Below are 21,157 nucleotides of genomic sequence, written 5' to 3' on the forward strand. Positions count from 1 at the left end.
CGTTTTTGTCCACTTTTTTGCAAAATCTACATGACAAACAAGTTCATTTAACCCATTAAAGAAATTTCCAAAAGATACAGAAGGGAGGAAAGAAAAAACAAAAAACAAAACCAAACCCCAAAACCACCAAAATCCCCAGAAGAACTTAAACAATCTAAGCACCTGTACTACTAACATTGGGGGTCAAACAGATATTAAATTTCTTAGAATTTCTTCAGTCCTTGAGAGAAAAAGGAAGTAAAAATATCCTCAAATAATCTAGGCAAAATACAGGGAAGCTACAAATCTGAGATGTGATCTATTATCACAGATTCTGTGATCTAGAACCTAACAGTTTTGATTCAACAGAAAAGCTGGAAAACTGAGACTCCTACATGGTGATGGAATTACAGATTTCTTACTGTATATAGCATAAACAGACAGTGGTAACACATACATATGTTTTCTTGCTGAATCCAAACTTTCTTACTCTGCAAGGACTTCCAAAATTACACATGTAACATACTACATAGAAAATATAAGTAGTGTTTTATTGGACAGTTTTTAAATTTTTTTTAATTCTTGTATTTGCAATTTAATAAAACATTATTAAAATCTAAGAGGATTTCTGAACACTTTCTTGTAGCCTCGATACCATTAGATAATCTTCCCTTCATGAACGGAACCCAAATATTCCTAATTCTTAAAACAGTAGTTAGCAGGTATTACCCTACGTGTTTTACAGATGGAAGTGACCGGTCTGAGGCCACAGATGACACATCAGTGCCGGAATTGGGCTGGATCCCAGTCATTCAGTGCACAACGTATCTGAAAAGTAGCTTCATGCTGGTGTGGTGAGACAGCAACCCCAAAAGTGTGGGGCAGCTCACCTACAGCTCACTTTTTAAGTACCTCTGTGGTATGCTGTAATCTGTTGTGTAACACAGTTATATACCATCAAAGCTGTAGACTACAAAACTATAATCCATTTAAAAAAAATAAAAATCCACTGTCGCAGATGGATTTCTGTATGGAATTGTATTTTTTACAAAATTCCAAGATGTGTTGAAATGTTTCAAACAAAAGGACTAAATAAGTGTGGAAGTGGAGACAGGTCACCACATTAAAGTTTATTGTTGCTGGTTACAAAATGATTCAGTTCCTGTAAGATGCTATTCTGCCAACAATAACAACAGCACAGATTATTTTTACTACTCACTTTGACTACATTATCTCCTGACTGCCCATTGTTGCGTAAACAGTCAAGGCAGATAGCAATCTGCGGGTCACTCCTGTGATAGTCTTTATCTTCTTCATTTTCATCACACTCCTCATCTACTTTGGGTTTATCAGCTTTTGGGCTTTCATCTGTAAAATATGAAAATCATATTATTTAAGTGTAAAATAACTAAAAGTCACAGTAGCAACAAATATGTATTTAAAGTAATACTTCATTTTCAAGAGCATATTTTTTCTTCAAGTTAACTTTATACAAGTTTAATTCAGTGCATTCTTAAATTGATCAATTTACAAATCTCTGAAAACAAAGTTATACTACTGAAATTTTAATGTAATATGCAAACAACAGATTTCTATGTGACAGAAAATAATTAGGCTGATGGACCACTAATGGTTACGGCTGTGTACTTCTGTCTGTGTCCAGTGATTAAAACCCTGCAACTGCACATGCATCAAGCTCACTCAACCACATAAACCTACTCTATGGTGTGGCAGTTCACAGCCAGAAAGTATTACTTCTCAATAAACAGTGGCATAACTAATCCCAATGCTTGTGTACCAAAGTAACATGGGTAATCAATTCATATTAACTGTCTGCCACAATAACTCAGTGGAGATAAGTTCCTGAAATGTTATCATGAAGTAAACTAAGGCAAGATAAAACTTAACTTTCATCTACTTTTGACCTGGTCTAAGTAATGCCATTGTAAAAACTCCAGGTGTCTCTCCAGTAGGATTTTATAACTGAATAGGCTTTTACTTACTTATTCCCCTTTAAAAATAAAAAATACAAAAAAGAGAGTCACGGATGCTGTTACATGTTCTATTGATTCCTGGTTTAAAAATCTAAGTCTTTGGAAAAGGTACCATCTCCTACAGTTTTCAAAGGTTTGGCATAGTTGAACACTCGAATCCTAAGACTACCAAGTACATCTAGATAAGGCCACAACGTATGTAAATAATAACCATACAATGAACCATAAAATAGAGCAATTTTTACAGATTTGGAATACAGTATACAATAACCCTATTATACACGTTTGTTGTAATGATTTTTTCTGTATCCCCAACTTATTTATATTGATTTAAAACAAAGGTTGCTCTCTGTTGGAATAAAACATTATCACAAGTAACTTGAATAGGCTACTTTTGCATTTCCTGAGAAACCTGCAGATCAAATTCTGCTGTTTTCTTATACTTACCACAAACTTTTTGCCATTTAGAAGAGTTAAGATGAGAAGAGAGAATGAAAACTTGAACAAATATCAAGCTATGCCTAAGCGTCTAGATACTTAGTTCACTTCATTCAATTTACATATTCAAGACGAGTTTTAAGCTACATTCATTGCTTTTCTTTCCTACAATTTTGAAGCATTTTAGAATGAAAAAGATTTGTCCACAAGTTCCTACTAGCTACTCACACATTTAGTTGAACGTGTATCATACATACATTTTGTTCCTATCATCTTGTTATGAACAGAATTTAGAGTATCAAACTACAGGTTATTTTTTTTTCTTTTTGTGAAAGTCCAGGAAGCAAAATCTTCTAAACAAGCAGGTGCAGTCTACCTGTCACAAGCATTTGTCTGAGGAGCATCTGCCTATGATTCACAGATTCTTTGGCAATGCAAACACATCCACAACTTTCAACAGTTATCACTGTTGAGTTATGGAGGAAGATTTAGTTATGCAGTTTGAAAAGTCTTGAAAGGCAAACCAGCTACAGAACTAGGGAAATTAGCAAATTTCCAATATAAAATCATTCCAGAAACAGGTACACACACAAAAAAGGTCACATCTTTCAAGGTATTCTGATAGAAATTCAAATGCTCCTCCATGTAAATGGCACCAGAGTATTTACTTAAAAAAAAAAATCCCTGTAGATATTAGAATTAATGATGTTTGTACAGGCAGCCTCCAGAAATCAATGTAATGGTTCATTAGAGGCATGTTATTAAAGTTCAATATGATAGAAGTTTACAAAAAAAAAAAAAGAAAAAAGAAAAAAAGAAATTTTAATCTCACCAAATTGGACTCTTGTGTTCTCTAAGTCAAAAGCATCAAGCCAAGAACAGAAGAAAGGAAAAACAAACCAATGTCCTACCCACTTCCACGCCCCTTTTTCTTAAGGCATAAATAGGTGTCTCATTTTTTTCCTCATCTTTTTTGCAAACCTGGGAAATTGTCTAATTCCCATGCTTTCCTCAGATATTTGATGTAAAACTGATTGCCAGAGAGTGACTCAGTGCAAAGCTGTCTGCCCTCACCCTTCTCCAGTTCAGACTGGAGAGGACAAACAAGGATATTTTTCTCTGTACCACAGTATATTTCCTATCATCATCCATGAATTCTCTCTCGTAACCACTCTCCTAGTGGAGTCACCAATGCCCGAGATATGCTTTCTTGTTTGGCTTTTTTTTTTTTTAATTCTGACATGCGAAAATTGTAAGTCCTGGGATTATTTTTTTTTACAGACTTTAGATCCTAAGGTTGGGAACTGTGTTGTGGCCTGTCGTAAGGACTCTTTTAAACCAGACTGCCCATGTAATTCCAGGGCATGGTATTGACAACTGAATCAGTCCCTTCTTACTGAAAGTATTCTCACCAAATAATTTATTCTCAGGCAAGATTCTAAATGCTTACTTATTGCAGAAAATAGTTTAAATGCTCATAATTTGTCTCAATGAGTTGTCACGACTTTCAAATGGTTTGTAGATCCAAATTTCCATAGCCCAAGGATACAGTCATTAACAGAGCTGGATATATCTGTAGCTACCTAAAAGTATATTTTGAGAGTTAGAGCCTTCCTCTGATTCACAAAACAATCCAATCACTCATTACACTTAGTAACTGATCTCCATTAAGTTTGTCATTAAATTATGGGAGGCAAGTAAGAACCAGAAGATTAATTAGGATAAAAGTAAGTCACATTGTACAAATTTGCAAATTATATGTTATTTTTTTCTGTCTATGCATATACCAGAAAATAGTTTTCTAAACCATCAACAAATGTCTATATTTCATAAAAATATTTTCTAAGTATTTTTAAAACTGAATAGGTATACACTACACAGTTTGTTGTAATAAACTAATATAATTTCATCTAAACTGTCCTGCAGTTCTTGATTTCATTATATAACAAAGATCCTTGTCCCTTATAATGGATGACAAGTGCAAATCAACAGAACTGGTGAGAAAGGAAATGAAATGTTACGAAATTGAAAAGAAGATATTATAAACAATTGAGTACAGAAGAGTATTGCAAGATGTTTACTTGACAGTGACCCTTTCCTAAAAGTAGCTATTTCTTTAGCTTAGCAGAGCTTTTAAAAAAATTCTTAAAAATCAAATAGGCTATGATATCAAAACCTTGATGTCTAATCAGAGAGGCATAAAAACAGTTGGATGTAGTCCTCACTTAGTACTTCAATACTGAGCTCTCAAAGTTCATGGGTCAACTAAAAAAAAAAAAAAAAGAAAAGAAAGAAAAAAGAGAAAAAGCATTTTGGAATCTACATAAAACAATTGTTTTAGCAAGTGTGGAAAACTGTTTTACTACTTGTCATAACTAATTCTTGACAACCTCCTACTTAACAGCTGGTCAAATTCAGTACCAGAAAATAATCTGTAAAATCTCAAGTAGTTCTGCAGCTTGCTGTATTAAGAGAATTAAGAATTCAAGTGGAAAATTGCATGAATTGTTGAAAGTGAGAGCTTAGGGAAATGCAAATAAAAATAATGGTAAAACAGCTAATGTTTGTAAAACAAATGGTTAAAAGATAAGCAGCAGTGCATGAAGGCCCAGACTACATTTACCTGGATTTGTTAGGAGTTTCTGTAGTCTCTTTGAATTCAGTAAAAACAATGTGCACGCAGAAGTGTTTGAAGAAACACGGCCTAATGAGCAGTTACTTAACATACAGATAAGAGAGGGAAGAAAAAAAAAATCATCACCTTGTCCATTTTCTTGAGGTTTGTTTTTCTTCCAAAATTCAATCTCTCGCTGCAGTTCCTCTAGTTAACATCAAAGAACAGGAACGTGACTTTTTAGATCAATACTACGGGATGTCATTATAAGTAGCTATATTCCCTCTGTCAACCCAAACAGGTACTCAAAACCAAATCAGAAACTTACGTTCTCGAAGTCCAGGCACCAGCTTAAATATAATTTCCTCTAAGGTATTATCCAGCCTTTCAAAGGGAAAAAATACATTTTACATTAAGTAGAAAGTAGCATTTTAAGTATTTCTAGCCTTTAAACAACAAAAACTTTTGAGTAATAAAATGCATTGCATATTTTTGGTAATTACTACATCATGGAAAACCCAATTGATTTTAGCTTGAGAGACAACATGCATTAAAGCTTATCTCAACCACCTCTTGAACTGTTTTTTTAGAAATAACCAAGGAATTTATTTTTTTAATGTATAAAGACAAAAATGAAGCAAAAGAGAAAACGCATTATACTTTTGTTTTAATTTGTGTTACATGCAAACAGTTGTGTTACTAAAAAGAACAAACTGGAAAAGTAGTATCCAATTTTAAGGTCCAGGTCATGAGCAGTAAGCCTGAAAATTATTAACTCCATTATCATATTAAGCATTCAAGTGCTTTGTAATAAGGCTGTTATGAAAAACTGAACAGACTATTCCCTACTCATTACAACACAGACAAACCAATCTTGGCAGGATAAAGAAGACCACAGAGCATCCATGCTGCTCTGGCTAGACAGTTCTCAGTACTCAACCTAATTAATTTAAACTATTTAAATCTGTCATGAGTTTGTCTACCAGATGACAGTACGCAGCACAGGCATATCCTCTGATACCCTGAAATGATCTATTGTTCTCTATAGTACCAAAAATAGCTATTACAGTCCCCTCCAGAAGGCACACTGCATTTACCTTTGTTGTTGAAGCTAAAATATTTTTCTTTTCTCTTAATTTTACCTATCGTCCTATCCATTTAGTTTATCATCCTCTTTCTACATCCACTTCTTCTCCCTGTCTCACTTATTCTTTGGTTTCCTCCATCTCTCATTCTGTTTCCTTTTCCTTTCTCTCCTCTGTCCTCTTCATCTTGTGAACAATAACTCCCACTGTCCCCAGCCTAAACAAAAACCCATGATAAAACAAAGTACCAAGTAATATGGCCACAGAAATTAAGTACCTTGAGATTCAGTCAGAACCTACAAAACAATAATTGCTTTTGGTATATTTTTAATTGCCTTAATTTTTCATCTCAATAATAATATATATCTCTCTATATATGTTTGCATATATACATACCTGTATGTGTACATGTTATTAATAATACACTATATGCCTGTTATAAAACATATGGCTGTTCTCTATCGTTTGTTCACTAGCAGTGGCAAAGTAGGAAGAAGAGTGAATGATTTTATTGTTGAGGAATGCCTAAAGGCCATTTTAATAGATAATAATTATCACCTTATAACAAATATATGAGCATTCTAGGTTCTCTTCTTTACAGAATTTGTATTTATAATTAAAAGTCTACAATTAGATTTATTACTCAATCATCTTGTTTTGAGACTAATTCCCTAAGTTATGCGTCAGTTCATGGAGATATTAATGCCATAAGAATATTCATATTTAAGCTCCGACCACGACCCATTTTTAATTGCTTCTTCTTATAAGGACAAAGAAAAAAAATAATTCAGCAAGTAAAACAGATCTCCCCTAAACAAAAGCAGCACATAGAGCACTTTCTCACAGATAAGAAGAAAAAAAAATAAATCCTTGGATGTTATGTCTTCTAGCCTCTCCTTTCAATATCTAATGCAACTAGATAGTACTGTGGGTTTGGGGGTTTTTTTATGAAGTTCCCACAGCAGAGCACTGGGAACCTGCCCGGGAAATGGAATTCATTTCACATTGTAAGAAAACTCCAATCTTCATAACTTACTCATTAAGAGAAAAGAAGTAAGGACTTCAAAAGAGAACATCACTACCTGAACTCCAAAACCCACGAACCATCCTCAGGATGATATAATACATGCTGTTTTTTCTACATTTATTTTTGAAAATTCCCACTTAGCGCTTCCTAATTCGTCTTCAATGGCCCAAAAGAAAAGTCACTAGTAACGCTAACATAGCAAGAAAACCAGTATACTTAGCAAATTTACGATGCTAGCAGCAAGAACTGGCTTCATACTCTAGTCAATGACTTCATTTTCTTTCAAAAACAAAACAAAAGGAGCTATTCAATCCTTATGAAGTATAATTCCTAATTAATACTTTAAAAATGCAGAAAGAGTAACACTTATCTAATCTTCAACTACAGGGAAACCAAAATTAAACTATAGGAAAAAATAGGAAATTATAAAAAGATTCTCAATTTCAGATGCATCTTACAGTGTTCCTATTATCCACGCCTATGAGAACTCTAACAAAGATTTGTATTTCTGTGACTCGCATCAAACTCATTCCAAAACGAAACTACTTGACGTAACTCCAAAGTTGGCCTCAGTCATTTAATACCATACTTCCTGGTAACACTGAAACAAGAACACATATTTGTGACGCACCTCTTTCCACCCCCACCATCTTCCAACCTCCAAACCAGAAAGTATAGAAAGAAGAACCAAGCATTTATGTCAGCTTCGTATAGTTTCTTTTTCCACCTCTTCTATAATACTGAATGAGTTATAAAATTAAAGCTACTCTCTGATAATTGCTAATTATCTGATGTGAAGCAAATGAAGACTATGACTCAGGAAAACTTGCATCCAAAGAAGCATGCTACCAAGAAGAGCAGCCTGCCTTCATGGTGTAACCAACCCAGACCCAACTGAATATTGCTGATGCAGAATTCTGCTAAATCAGGAAAGGGAATTCTAGAATTTAGCACTCTTCTTGAATTTTCATTTTAGAGTTCCATGTTGAATTTCAGACTTAGGTTTATAGTTTCAACAAACCCTAAGTGTTAAAGGTTAAAGTTTTATCTCAGTTAAAAATATTACCCAGAGTGTTCAATACCATTTCTCAGAAAATGACTGCATTCTTGAGCAATTATGTGGCTGGTCTCTAGTCAGAGTATAAGACATGAATTAAGTTATGCAAGCAACACGCAAAAAAGACAATTCCATTACACTGCTCATGTGCTCTTCTGATTATTAGTTTAGCAAATGTTTAAAACTGTTTCATAAAATACAACCAGCAAACTACTAGTTATATGCAGTTTGTTGGCAAATAAACCCAATTACTCTAAGAGAGGTTTCAGGAAATAATCGCAGAGAAAATAGCTCTTCCCACATTTCTGGCTTGTGGTCTCAACTCTTCTCACCCTTCTATCATTTCCTGCTTTAAAGCACGTTATTATTTTACTAAACATCTACTAGATGTTTCAGAAAATGCATTTTTCAGCTCCTATGAAATGGTCCTGTCAGAATAAAAGAAATATTTCTAAAATGCTTTTGTTTCCAGCTTATTAGTAGCCTCTGTACAGCATCTTCTGTTACAGCTGACACAGCACCTCAGACACTGACAGAAAATCAGAAAAATACTTATGGTAAACATCTACAGAAACCCTTTTACCCCTTCCAAAAAAACATTCAGACAATAAAGACTTAAGCTAATAACACCCTTTAGAGTTGCTGAATTTAATCTCTCTCACCTAGGCTCTTGGCATGTAACTGAAGCATGGGAATTGCTCTACACACATATCTGTCATAAAAATCAAAGCAAAATATGGCAAACTGTAGCAAACACAATTACATTAGGAAATAATACCAATCCTAGTAAATTCCAGAGGTAAATATTTATTTTAACATTGATGTAAGAATATTTCTTCCTAAGTTCACAACAGCATTACAAACTAATAATATTAGGGGGTGGGGAGGTGGAGGAAGTGTTGGGAGTGAGGGCAGGGAGTGGTGTCATCATTTTAGGAAAACATGAAGTTCTTCCACTTATGATGACATTTGTTGATTTCTCTGTACTATACTTGTAGGATGGCTATCACCTTTGCTTCAACATAACATCAATAAATGAGAATCCAGAATTTAAAGAAAAATAATTAAACAAAGATGTGTTATTGTGATATAAAAATGCAAACTCTCAAGAAAGGGCATTTTCAGTGTCAAAACTTTCTTTCATTAATGTCGTCTTTAATCTGACAGCAGATTTCAATTCAGATTGGTAGATCTACACCCTGGAAAACATTGTTATTTGCATGATTCATTTTCTATATTGCTCTAAGAAGAAAAACAAGTTGCACGCAGTTTGGAATACCCTAAATCATTTGAAAAAAGAAACTCTAAAATTTAATTTCATGTAAAGAATAAAAGGTATCTGGTTCATTTGTTTAATAGATGTATTAAAATATTTATTTTAATTTGTACAATATACTCAGCCTTTCTGTGTCTTTCTCTTATCTTTCCTCCTTTTATTATATCTGAAAAAAACCAATTTACGATTTATCAGGAGATGAGAAATTGACAGAATCTATGGCCAAGAACAGTTGATATATGTATTACACAAATAAGCAAAAAAATAAATTAATTCCCTTTCAGGATAAAGATATTAAGAATTTTTTAAAAAAAATTTTTCTTCTTTCATTTCAGCAAATGTTGTGCAATGTCATCTTACCTTAACATTTCTAGTGGATTGGTCTCATGCACTTGGTTGCCACACCTGGGACAGTCATTGCTGTCTTCAAAGTGTTGAACAATACAAGTCTTACAAACTGGGGGACCAAAAAAAGAAAAAAGAAAAAAAACAACTTACGATTAAGATCTAAATAATATTGCTTGAACATGACCTAATGGTACCAGCCAACTATTCACGCATCAAAGATAAAAGGCTATTATTTTAAAGCAAATAACTACAATGTATCCTATTCACTTCTTGTTCCTCAAAGCCATAGCTAGTTCTGCTCTGCCAAGACACTGAGTTCAGCAGTACTGAGTTCAGCAGAACAGGTTAGACAAGCGCTGCTTTAAAGTATGCAGTATTGTTACTACTTATAAGTCTCCCAGCATCACAAAATGCAAAACCCGTACCATGTAGCACATGTAAAGAGCAGGTTCTGAGAAAGCGCATGCTGGGGAGCTCTGGCCCAGCAGAGCCAATCATCACTTCAGATGATTTGAAAATGACTTCTGCGCATTATTTTCTTTCCAACACTGTTGCTGGCAACTGAAAATACTGTTGTAAATACTTCTCATAAGAGAAAAGTTCACAGACATCGTACACAAGTTCAAAGTGGGTATGTTTCCCTTACGACATAGGGCCTTCAAAAGCAACAACAGAGCTTACAGTAAACATTTAATACTTGATTCTTATAATAAAAATGCAGGATGATGACCATGGCAACTATAAACAAACCCGAAACAACAACAATGTGCACTTAAAATCCAATGAACTGCAATCAAACTAAACAAGGTGCTACACTACTGTTGCTTCCAAGTGATTAATTACAGACTGTAGATTTTACCGCCATTAATAAGAGAATGGAAGCCAAGCTGATGAGAACAAATATGCCTGCTATTATTATTGTGTTACAACATTCTGGATGGAGATAAACTCTATCCTCTCTTTATTACTACTTTACCTAAACTGAAATTAGAACTGCAAATTCATCAGTAAACGGACTGAAAAAATAAATGGACTGCTGCAATTGCAATATGCTTTCTGCTGAAACACTGTAATTTCTTTCATCAATTACCTAAAGAGCTAAGAGTACCTCTAAAATGAGCTGGTAAATCCTGATTATATGACAATCTTTAAGGAATCTTGAAACTCCTTTAACAAATGTCACCTAACAAGCAAAGCCTGCATTTATCTTTGCCTTAGTATGCGCAGAAGAGTTACTACAAATCAGTTGATGCTGATAATGCACACACATTAGGTCTTTTTTCTAACTGCTTTAAAACACTAACTTAAGGGCATTAACTTCATCGCCTTGGTTGAAATTACAATGCACTTTCCCCTTTAAGTCTGATGGACAGACTTCAGAGCTCGCTGGCTGGCTCTTGGCACTCTCCCCAAGCTAAATGGCTCTACAGCAGCGCTGTATGCAGGGCAGATTTCTGATGATCCAGTACAATGAGCCCAGGAAGCCCACGGGTCCTGCCAAACAAGCCCAGTAAGTGGGGTGCAGTGCTGTCTGCTGCACATGGGGACTCCAGAGCAGAGCTGAGAACACTGATGCTATGAGAGCACCGTTCACCCCTCAGGAGACAAGTTAATTTTTTCTTAACCTCGAGTTGTGAGGTATTTAGCGCTGGCATACAGATGCAAGAACCTGTAATCACAGAACTCTTCTTGTATCACAGATCTTTTATAATTTGTTAAATTACTAAACTTAATTGACTTTTGCACCTGTATTCCCCGACACTTCCACAGGGTAAGAAGTCTAGTACAGAGCAGCAAACGTGATGCGCTGTACTTCAATCTCTTCACTTTTCTATATACTTTTTATAACTAATGTTCCTAAAACTAAACATTTTGCTACTACGCCTACAGAATACAAAGAATTTCATCAACCACACAGAAGCCCTCATGCCAGCCCAATGCGGCATTTAAGAACACGCTTAAATTAAAGCGCAAGTCTCAATAACTTTTAAAATATATGTAGTTAAGATTTCTACAATCTCTCATTAGTATGACTGAGAATCTCCTCTAGAAGTGAAAATAACAGAAGTTATCCTTGAAATTGAAAAGATACGAAGATTCTCAGCTTGAAGTTTTTCTTAAGATGCAGTGTTTGCATACATTCAACCCAGGGGCAAACATCACAAGATGGAATTCTTTAGGTGGTCCGTAACTCCTCAGCCATCCCAGCTCCTGTAACTACGTGAACTATCTTTCCTTCTGTCACCCACTTGAAATACAAAGAAGCACAGGGAGCAACTGAAGGCATAGTTCAGTTCCTTCACTAACCAAAACCCAGCCACATACACACAATGATATAACAGGGAAGAGGCACAGACAAATTATATACAAAAATCACCTCTCCAATCACTGTTCTCTTTTCTTAAATTAATGCACTAGTGGGATAAGGGTTAGGGCTTTCTGATTTCAACTAGCTATGCCAAGATTAAATAGAGGTGTGATTTTTTTTTTTTCATTTCTTCACCTACATGTATTATAGACATTTTTAACTGAGTTGTTTGCTTTAGATATCACAATTTTTTTTTGCACTTTACCTGAAAATGGTTTAAATTTTGTAAGATTTTAGAGTAAATAAATAAGAAGACAACATTGCTCACCAAAACATATCATGAATCTGCTTTGCAGTGCTCCCTTTAAACAAATATTCTAAGTACAACTTCCAGCACCTTCAAAGGTAATAGAGTGTACCCTCATTTCAGGCACACAGCCCTGGAGAGGAAGGGATCTTGTATAGTAACATGTAAGAAACAAAAAGCCCTCTCACCTGTAGCTAGATAACAGGGTGCATGCCTTACCCCCTGAGGTGCCAGGGGTGTCATAAGGAGGTCTCAGAGTCACAGATGAAGAAGCAGTGTCACTTTCCCAAAGTTATACTTTTTGAACAGGCATTGCCATAAGACATAATGCTCTGTAAAAACATGTACTAAGGAACAAATAGAAACCCTACAGTGTCTGGACCTGAATTAGTTGTAAGCGACCACCAACACCATTCAAGTGCACAGATAAAATCTGATTAGCTGGCCAAACAACATAATGTAATATTCTCCAAAAATGTTCTTGCTTATCTTCAAGATCAAAAGAAGAAAAAAAAAAAAATGGCTCCAGCTAAAACACGAGCATGCCATGTTGTTTGACTTGAAAGAAACAACAGCCAATAACACTAATTAATATGAAATTCTGATAAAGTGGTTCATGAGAAAGCTAGGATGAAGTGAGCTTTTCTTTCTGAAACAGGCCATCCTGGTATCAAGCCATCCATTTATCTTGCTCTTCTTGAGAAGTGAAAAATGAGCCAATGATAAAAAGGTCCTATTCTGAACATGACAGGAAAATTAAAACATCAAAATCAAAACAAGACAATGTGGCACAAAACCATGATGGACAAGGCTCTTTAACTGATAGTAATACGTATTAAATCCAATGTCAGATATAGTAAAAGTCTGAAGCAAATGTCCTAGAACAAGCACTTCCTGGATGACTTCAATGAGAATGAAAATAACCATATTCTGCCCAAGCTTCTCAAGGGATCTGTGAAATGTGCTGCTGTCAATTGAGCTCTTCAACTGCAGCACCTGATATCTCATAATCCTGGTATCTATACTGTGCTGAAGGTGGAGATGACACACTACCTCTGTCAGGAGAAACCGTACAGATTAGTGGCGAGTGATGACAATACTGATGAGAACTGCAAGGTTAAGAATCACCTGTTATCTCAGAAATTCCATTAGTTTGAGAACCTCACTTTAAAGAGTGTGGGGGGGAGAAAGGCTGAGAAGCTAGTATGATGGTGAAATTGTGAAGTCTAGCAGAGTCAGCTGAAAGTCACTGATGTAAGTAACATAAGGGTTTGGTTTACTGACTTGATTTCATAGAAACTGAGCTTAGGGATAACTTTTTCAATGGAGAACTGCAAGTGAGAGAGAGTTCCTCTTCTGCTAACTCCTATAGCAAATGAAGGGGTTAGTCTTTAATTTTACTTTTTTTTTAAGCCTCCTTTCCAGTAGACACAGCAGCATCTCTATGGAGTCAGTGTTTCTAACCTGACACCAATTTTAGATGACTGATAATTAAAAAAATGGAAAAATGGTATAAACGTGATTGGTATTGGTCAATATTAATTTTGGAACTGATAAGCCTAACCCCTAACCTTCTCCGATTTCAGAAATTTTTAGCAATAGAGGCTCTAAGAGGATTAGCACAAAAATTCTTCCAAAGGATTACCAGTGGCTTTGTATCAATACCAGAGAGGTTTGGGGTTTTTTTCCTGTAAGCCATTAGTACTAGCATCCTTCAGAAAGCATTTCCCAGTGTTTTAAGCAAGCTATGTCTGAAATTCTTTGAGGAGGATTTAATTCCCTTCACTCGCTCTTGGGATCCCTGCTCCACTCATGTCAGAGAAGTTCTTGAAGTCTGTGATGAGATGACACTGATCTGACTGCTTTGAAAAGGACAAATTGATTTGTCTTGTAAAGATATTTTCAATTTGGCTTTGCTAGGCTTTTTGTTTGTTTTCAAATCCAAAGACAAATAGGACCTATCTAAGCTATGGCTTTCATTTACACCTAGAAGAAATTTGAAATTATTACTATTCAGAAGAACTCTATGCCACACGATAGATAACTAACATATTTGTTTAAAGTCATAGAAGTGTAGAATCATCTAGGTTGGAAAAGACCTTTAAGATCATTGAGTCCAACCGTTAACCTAGCACTGCCAAGTCCTCCACTAAAACACGTCCCTAAGCACCACATCAACGCGTCTTTTAAACCCCTCCAGGGATGGTGACTCAACCACTTCCCTGGGCAGCCTGTTCCAATAATTGACAACCCTTTTGGTTCAAGAATTTTTTCCTAATATCCAATCTAAACCTCCCCACGCACAACTTGAGGCCGCTGCCTCTCGTCCTATCGCTTGTTACTTGGGAGAAGAGACCAACACCCACCTGGGTACAACCTCCTTTCAGGTAGTTGTAGAGAGCGATAAGGTCTCCCCTCAGACTCCTTTTCTCCAGACTAAACCACCCCTTTCCCTCAGCCGCTCCTCACCAGACTTGTGCTCCAGTCCCTTCACCAGCTTCGTTGTCCTTCTTTGGTCATGCTCCAGCACCTCAATGTCCTTCTTGCAGTGAAGGGCCCAAATCTGAACACAAACTTGAAGTTTGATAACTCACTCCCCAAAACCTCCCAAATACTAAACACTGCTAAACATAAAGCCTGCTAAAATCCACACTAATGTAACTTGAAGACATATTTAGAATATAAACCAATCTATGGAAAGGAACTGAATTCCTCAGTCTGAATATATTTATGTGCTCTCCTCATACCTTTTTTTTTGAGAGTAGAAGCCACACATGGTCCAAGAAAGAGACTAATGATTAATGAAGAGCTTAATCTCCAGTGTAAGAGAGGTCTTTGAGACTATATACAGAGAAAGCATCGTAAGACACCAAGAATCTTAAGCCAGTCCTATATGGATATATTTCCTGCCCCAACACGCATACAGATGTGGATCAAGTTTTTGTGCAGCCAGCTCAAATCATAAGGTCATCTTATACCATGAAAAAAACCCTTGAAATTCTAAATCAATACTGTAGTAATCTAAAACAACTTTTGCTTTTTCTCATGTAAAGCTACGGTGCTATGAGGATTTGCCTGTCAAAACTAAATGTGATTTACTGATAGCAATGCAAAAGTAAAAAATACACATAAATTCTAGCACTCAAGAATAATGAACTGATGTGATACTCCTAGTAGAAGTAGGATCATCAACCAGTATTTTCAGATATGATAGGTATAATCATCCTCTGTTATCCTCTGTTCTCAATATAAAACACTGAACATTTTCCAAAGCTTATCACTTTGAAGTTTCAGAGAACGGGATGAAGTCTAAGCATTGGGTGAAAAGGGTAGGGAAAAAGGGAATCTTTAAACACAATTAAATTACAGATATATGTAATTGACCACCTTAGGGAAGAAAAACAAAACCCCCAAAAATCAAAACAAACACCCAAACACTTTTAACACTTCCAGTATAGATTACTGAAATGACATGGTTTCACTTGCTTTACTGTGGGTCACAGTGTGACAGCAGACAGGCAAAAGAAAATGGCTTAACCAAAATGTACACAGTTTGCAGAATTCTGAGGTATGTGCTGAGGTATGTGCTACACGTGCCAGTGAAATGAGGACCTGAATTTCATGGTTGTACTATGACAATTTGGATGAGCCATAATAAAAGTTAAACTCACAGAAAATGATTTGCTACAGCTGATAAAACTACTTGTGTGGCATACGCTAATTGGCTGGCAACCATAACATATTACACAATGCTATGTTTTCCAATACAGAGATTTCAGATCTTTGTAATTAGGTGAAAAATACAGATACAACTGTCAGGACTGTGCTGTATGTCATCTTATGCAAAAGAAAAGCTTATCACCATAATCACAATGATTATGGGAGGTGCTCAATGACTGGAAAAGGTTAGTGTGTTATGACCACCTTTAAGAAAGGTGGGAAGGATGACCCTGGTAACTATAGCTACACAGTCTCCCCTAGATCCCTGGAAAGATGGCAGATCACGTCACATCCCTTGGAATCAATTTCCAACTACATGAGGGACAAAACCATAATCAAGAATAGGCAGTATCAATTTACCAAAAGCAAATCGCAGTTGAGGCTAGTAGATGATCTAATAACAGCCTATACCATTTGAATGGCAGTGACAGGAGTGGCGGAGCCCAGCTCTTCTTGGTGGTGGCAAAAAGTATCACAAGGAGCAATAGTCACAAGTTGTTGTTTGGTAGGACGTTCAGAAAAACTTCAACAGGTAAATAGCGTAGCACTGGAAATGGTTATTGAGAGAGGCTGTGGGGACTCCATGCTTGGAAATTCACAACTCAACCCTACAGAGCCATGGTTTGACCTGGTATAGTGTTGGCAACAAACCTGTCTCGTGCGTGAAGTTGGCCTAGACATCCTCCAGGTGTCCCTTCCAACCAACATTTCTACATTTGTGTAAACAGTCTGATATTTTTTAGGACACTAAAGAATGTTCCGAGGAAAGTTTATTTTCCAAGTTTTCTAAGTTCACACTGTACTAAACAATGGAGTAACTCAGGAAACAGATGATGGGACGTACCCTTTAGCTCTTAACCAGTAGTTCTTAAACAACCTTGACAACTGTGTAACAGACTAGAAAAAAAAGCCTCAGTCCACAAGACAAAAACATTCTGTTGAGAGTAGCAAAAAAGAAACAAAGTACTGTATTTGCAAAATAGTTAATTATTTTGTAGCAATATAAGCATTTCCTTCCCAACAGAGATAGGAAAGTTTGTACTGCTGATGCCTGAGTTGCACTTATTCTTCACAGTGATTGGTGGAGTTGTCTGTCCAACATTTCCCAAAACTCCATCAGAAACATCTCTTATTAAAAAGGCACACATTTCTCAGAGCAGAACTTTAGTACTTAACATTTTTCAGCAACACAGATGATGTGAATTAATGGCTAACTGATTTGGTTACTATTGATCACATGAGTTCCTCTGTGATCACTGGAGAATATCTATGTCAATACATGCTTTTCATCTTGTCCAGAGTAATATATTGTACTCCCAGTATCTAATGAATTTAGGCTGCTTCTTAAACTGTTAATATCTGCAGATTTTGATAATTTGTGCAACACTGTTTTGAATTACAGCTATTAGTAGTACAAGACAAATACCAAAGCACAGTTAATATCGTTGTATTTTGTGGTAAGTATTTGGATATGACTGAAGAATCATACCTGCATTTCAAAAAACCAACCAAACAAAAAAGCTTAAATATTTTCTAGAAGCCAAAGTGTAAAATAATTTATCAGCGTACCTTCCTGAATTCTGCCACACACAGATCACCTTTTCCTCTACAGACATAGGACTTCCATATCACCACTTGAAGTTTTTAATTTTCCTTGCCATCATTGTAAGCTTCATATTTTGGCAACTTAGCTGTACTGTAAAGAAACACCACCTTCTTTCCCGCAGTTCTACTTAATGACCCAAACACGTGGCAGCTTTTCTGTGAGGACACCTGTGCAACTAATATGGCAGTTCAGTAAAATCCATGCGCACTAATCTGGGGACTAGACAGTAACAGAGCTGTCTCAGTGAAGAACTCAAAATCTACAAGTGAACAAAAGAAACAGATGCTGCTGAGAAAAAAATGCTCCTTCTGCCATTATTGTTTTGTAATGGGAGCAAAAGTAAATAAAATACATTACCTAAATAGAAAGATACCACAATAAAACAATTTTTTTTTTCTAAGTCTGAGCTGATATCTGATGCAAATTTTTTCCCCTCGCCCCAAGCTTTTAAAAGTTACTACTGTTCATTAAATTTCAACCATAAAAAAATTAGCTAATGCTGGAATTTTTCCATTTTCTTTAAAGGGAAAGATAACTTATTAATAGCTACTATACCTCTCTCCCTCCTGTTTCACTTCAAGTTCTTACAAGGACACTTTGCTTAACTTCTCTCCTCCTGAATCTAAATTCCTTCACCAAGAAATTCAAAACTCAATAATAATACTACATTATAAGCTGATATTAGAATTGGAAAAAGCCAGTTCAACACTATTTTTTTCTCAAAAACTAAACTAAAAATAATATTATTAAAATGGTAAACAATATTATCTTTATACTAACAACAACTTATAGGAATGACATGGTTTAATTCTCCATGTGCTTGATATACTAGGGACATAATACCATAATGTAAAAATTAACAGTGAAGACAAGAACAACACCATGCAGAAATGACAGGAAATGCTAAGACAAGGCTTTTAACTGATATTTATTCAAGGTTTAAAAATGAGAACTCTACCAGAAAACATATAGTTCCCCTTACTCTTCTTTTAGAGGAATTCAAATTTTATTTAGAAAGATGCCAAATTCTCAAGAAGGTCTCAGAAAACTCTCTTCTATTCAGGAAAAAACGTAAAAAATTCAAGCGTGTACGTAACTTAGCTCATGGAAGTAAGACAACTCAGTTTGACAGGACCGTTCATACATTTAATATAAATCATACATGCCAGTGTTTGTGTTTGAATTATATGAACGACCTGAATAATTCTTCCCGAGTCAGTTTCATTCAAAGAGATCTACTCCCTAAACAAATATTTTGCCAACTTTCAAGTATTTCTATGCATTTTGCCATGGAACACGTTACAGAGAGCTGTGAGCCAGTACTGACCAAACTGGTGTACCCATCATGCACACTGCCAAGAGATACATTGGCTGATGTTTCAAAAGCATAGTTATATTATCAAAATACCACACCCAGCCTAATGATCTTACTTGTGATCAGCCAGGCCACACTGATACGTTTGGTGCTGGAGCCACCACTACCTTGGGGGAAAGAAAAGGGGTACATTTACTCTGCAAGGTGTAAAGCAGAGTCAGCATGCCCTCAAGATGACCCAAATGGCAGACCGGTGTCTAGAAACCCCACCAGAAACTGCATACCATTTCAGGCAACACTTCAAAAGTAAACAAAAACCAGCACAGAAATCATATTAAACACATAAGACTTCAAGGAAGTATCATGAAGGAGGGATATTTTGCAAAGCACTACTTACAGGTATGGAGGCACTCAGTTACTGTAGTTGGCTTGATGAGATAGCCTTTACAGATATAGCAGGTGATATGAGGATTGAAATCTTTCACCAAGTGCTTCCTCTGAGTAGCCATTCGTGGGGTAGGAAATGCTGGCAGAGTGCTTGGGGCCAGAGGAGCAAGTCTGAGAGGCGTCGATGCCTGTGGTTCACAAGAGCTGCGGTGCTGCTCAGTGCAGCTGGACCTCTCCAGGCATTTGCTCTTAATTCTGGAGGACTCACTGGGACGTGGCTCCTAACTCCTGCTCCTGTGCCAGGCGAGTCATTTTCCTACCTGTAACACACGTGGAAAGAGAGAGGTGTGTAAGCCTGGCAGCACAACACAGGTGACGATGCCCCGGAGGACAAAAGTGTCGCCAGGAACTTGGCAGGGGCACCCCGGTTACTATTTACATAACAGCGGCTGTGTGCCCGGCGCCCGGCAGCCGAGGTCCGAGGCTGCGCCCCTGCCCCCGCCAGGCTCCGGTCGCCAGCGGGACAAGTTGCCGGGCACCGCGGGACAGCAGTGACAGGTGCAGGGGCCGCTGGCCAGCCCCGCCGGCGCCCCGCTGCCCGCCCCGCACACCCCGCCGAGGCGCGCCGCGGTCCGCAGGCCTCGGAGGGCCCCCGCGGGGAGGAGCCCTCCCACAGCCCCGCCGCCGCGCAGCCCTGCGGAAGCCCGCCGGCAGGAGAGGGCGGCGGGCGGGGCACCTCGGCGGCGTCCGCCGGGCTCTCCCCCCGCTCGCCCGTCTCCCGTCCTTCCCCCTCGCGTCGGCCCCCCCGCCGTACCTGGCGCAGCCCAGCGGCCTCGGGCGGACGGGCGGCCGCCCAGCGAAAGAGAAAGGGAAACGGCGTGCGACTCCCGCCCCTTTCGAGCCCTCCCTCGTTCCCTCCCCGCCAGGCTGCCGCGGCCGGTCCCAGGGCGAGCGGGCGGGCGGGACCGGCGCGCAGGCGCTGCTCCCTGGCCGAGCCCTGCTGCGCCACGGCCCGCAGCGCCGCTCCGGGGCGGGAGCCGCCAGGAGCCCTTGAGCGGCCCCGCCGCCCGGGTAGCGGGACGGGCAGAGGGGCAGGGGCGGGTAGCCGTGGAGGTGAGGCGGTGGGCAGCGGAGCGGGGGCGCTGCCGGCCACAGGTAAGCGCAGGAGCGGCCGCAGCGCAGCCCCAGCCCGCTCCCGGCGGCACGTCACTCGCCCCGCTTCGGCCCTTTCACCCCTTCTTCAAAACAACTTCAGCTTCTGCCCGTGGAAGGGTGAAACTTAAACCCGTTTTTCCACCCCTCAAGAGGAAATAATAAACCACTGGACTAAGTTAGGCCCAAATCCTGTGAACAGTTATAGATGTTATACATGTGCTTCTCTCTAACTCGGACCAACTAGCCGGAGACCGATTAAGCATGAGTGAGAGCTGTCTCTGTGGTTCAGTACATCTGCCTTTTACTCCCCTATTCACAGAAACACACGGTATTACCAGGAAATTATCCATAAAACTAAAGCTGCCTTAATAGTATTTTTCAATTGCACTCTTTCTAGAAAATTTCTTCTATACTACTTTTAACAATAATAACAAAAATATGAGTAATTTCCTATATTAGCTGCAATACCATCATATTACCTATGACTGTGCTAGGTCTTTGCTTTTCTAGTGTGCATTTGAAGTAAATGCTCATTTTGCAT

The 21,157-nt window shown here is 37.9% G+C and overlaps 1 protein-coding gene across 5 annotated transcripts in view; it reads right to left on the reverse strand.

Annotated features, from left to right (window-relative positions):
* PCGF5 (polycomb group ring finger 5) overlaps positions 1-21,157 on the reverse strand; it is a 70,707-nt gene that overhangs the window by 16,160 nt on the left and 33,390 nt on the right. For 3 of the 5 annotated variants that reach the window (XM_054831179.1, XM_054831175.1, XM_054831178.1), the window contains exons 3-7: positions 19,472-19,781; positions 9,831-9,927; positions 5,354-5,409; positions 5,173-5,232; positions 1,199-1,347 (exon numbers count right to left, since the gene is read on the reverse strand). In XM_054831179.1, the coding sequence (XP_054687154.1) occupies positions 1,199-1,347; positions 5,173-5,232; positions 5,354-5,409; positions 9,831-9,927; positions 19,472-19,583 (474 nt within the window). In that variant the 5' untranslated portion in view covers positions 19,584-19,781. Of the gene's footprint in view, positions 1-1,198; positions 1,348-5,172; positions 5,233-5,353; positions 5,410-9,830; positions 9,928-19,471; positions 19,782-19,900; positions 20,135-20,275; positions 20,391-21,157 lie in introns of those variants that run through there. The other 2 variants (XM_054831174.1, XM_054831176.1) reach the window with 2 other exon arrangements.

This window comes from Grus americana, chromosome 7, assembly GCF_028858705.1.
Source record: "Grus americana isolate bGruAme1 chromosome 7, bGruAme1.mat, whole genome shotgun sequence".
In the NCBI taxonomy this organism is placed as follows: domain Eukaryota; kingdom Metazoa; phylum Chordata; class Aves; order Gruiformes; family Gruidae; genus Grus; species Grus americana.